At 40.0% G+C, this 2,014-nt stretch overlaps 1 protein-coding gene across 1 annotated transcript; it reads right to left on the bottom strand.

Annotated features, from left to right (window-relative positions):
* Nucleotides 1-469: 469 nt before the first annotated feature.
* On the bottom strand, nucleotides 470-1,418 carry LOC110298755 (olfactory receptor 52E4). The gene has a single exon (XM_021168184.1). The coding sequence runs from the start codon at nucleotides 1,406-1,408 to the stop codon at nucleotides 470-472; it is 939 nt and encodes a 312-aa protein (XP_021023843.1). The 5' UTR covers nucleotides 1,409-1,418.
* Between the last annotated feature and the right edge of the window lie 596 nt (nucleotides 1,419-2,014).

Raw genomic sequence — 2,014 nt, 5'->3', positions numbered from 1 at the left:
TGTGTGGAGAAATGAAGTGATATCCCTCTTTATTGAAAGTGATTCTATTCAAAGGACATTATCTCCATGGCTTTCTAAACTTTGTCCAGACATGTAGAGGGAAGTGGGGAGACTGGGCAGAATTGTGATTTTCTTTTTTTTTTTTAAACTCAACAATATTTTTATTCCATATATCTATCCATTCATACTTCATTCTATGGTATCATATTTTAACAAGCGACACAGTACATTTGGCCGCTGGGGCTTCTAAGAGCAGTGACACCACCACAGATACGGGTGCCATTAGGGAATGAAACAGTGTTCCAGAGGAAGGATGCCACAGAATTGTGATTTTCTTAGCTGTTAATACTTAAAGCATTTGGATCAAAGTGCTAGACATGGAAACCACACCTAAAATTATAAAGAATTTCAAGAGATTATTATATACCTTGAGCCATATGTGGATACATTTATGTAAATCTACATAGAATTATTCTTTTTGTACAACTATTTTTATAATTTTCTCTCTTATCTGCTTAGTTCTGACTCCATAAATGACAGGGTTCAGAGCAGGTGGAATGACTACATATAGATTAGCTAAAAGAATGTGGATGTAGTGGGGAATATTTTGGCCAAAGCGGTGAGTCATGAAAGAAAACAGAGCCGGTGTGTAAAAACACAGCATTATACAGACATGGGAACCACACGTGTTTAGCGCCTTCAATCGGGCATCTTGAGAGGGAATTCGGAAAACAGCTCGAAGGATAAGCACATAGGAAGAGGCAATCAGGATCATGTCCACAAGGATATGAGAAATCACTACGAGTCCATAGATGATGTTGATCTTGATGGGTGCACAAGCTAATCGGGCCAGACCCATGTGCTCACAGTATGTGTGAGGCATGATGTGGTGACCACAGAAGGGCAGTCTTAGAATGAGAAACACAAACGGAGTCACAAGAATTAAATTTCTTCCAATAACAACCGAGAGAAGAAGGCTGATGGTTTTATTGGTGAGGATCGTGGTGTACTGGAGAGGTTTGCAGATGGCAACAAAGCGGTCATAAGCCATGACCACTAGCAAAACAGTTTCCATGCCTGTAAACACGTGGATGAAGAACATCTGAGCAAGGCAGCCCCCGAAACTGATCTCCTGGAGATTGAACCAGAAGATGCCTAACATTTTGGGAATAGTAGATGTGGATAGACACAGATCAATCATAGACAATGTGGCTAGAAAGTAGAACATGGGTTGGTGAAGGCTATGTTCAGTCTTGATCACAAAGAGAATGGTGATGTTTCCCACAAGGGAAGTCAGATACACAAGACAGAATGGGAAAGCAATCCATATATGAAAAACTTCCAATCCTGGAATCCCTACCAGGATAAAGAAAGAGGGATGGAACTGGGTGCTATTGATAGAAGACATTCTCCAAGCAAATGTCTGAGAATTCTTGTTAAGGGAGACTATCTTCTCATTAAGCACTTCCATTATCAAGGACCTGGGAGATAGAAAAACATCCGTCCATGTGCTGATTAAAATAGCATAAATATGGAGATAAGATCTTCTTCAAAAGTAATTTAGCTAGCTGGGCAGTGGTGGCACATGCCTTTAATCCTAGCACTTGGGAGGCAGAGGCAGGTGGATTTCTGAGTTCGAGGCCAGCCTGGTCTACAGAGTGAGTTCCAGGACAGCCAGGACTACACAGAGAAACCCTGCTTGAAAAACAAAAAAAAAAAACAACAACAAAAAAGTAATTTAGCAATTCGCTCAACACCCATCTTACTTCTGAGACCTATTGTAATCAATATTGTTCCCTTTTTGCTAACTCATGAGATCACTGAGAAAACCTGTAATATTCGTTGTTATGCTATTTACTCACGTTCTTTGATGTTCACGTTCATTAATCACTTTGAGTACTGCCACCCATGCCCAGTGTCTCTCAAAGTGTGGTCTACTATTAAAAAACCATAAATCCTATGAGATGCATTATACTTTCGCCAGTGTTTTGATTTGTTATAAATCTAGGGGTTT

Source organism: Mus caroli, chromosome 7 (assembly GCF_900094665.2).
Source record: "Mus caroli chromosome 7, CAROLI_EIJ_v1.1, whole genome shotgun sequence".
Taxonomy (NCBI): Eukaryota; Metazoa; Chordata; class Mammalia; order Rodentia; family Muridae; genus Mus; species Mus caroli.
The sequence above is the reverse complement of the archived record's forward strand: the minus strand, read 5'-3'. Positions and strand labels throughout refer to the sequence as shown.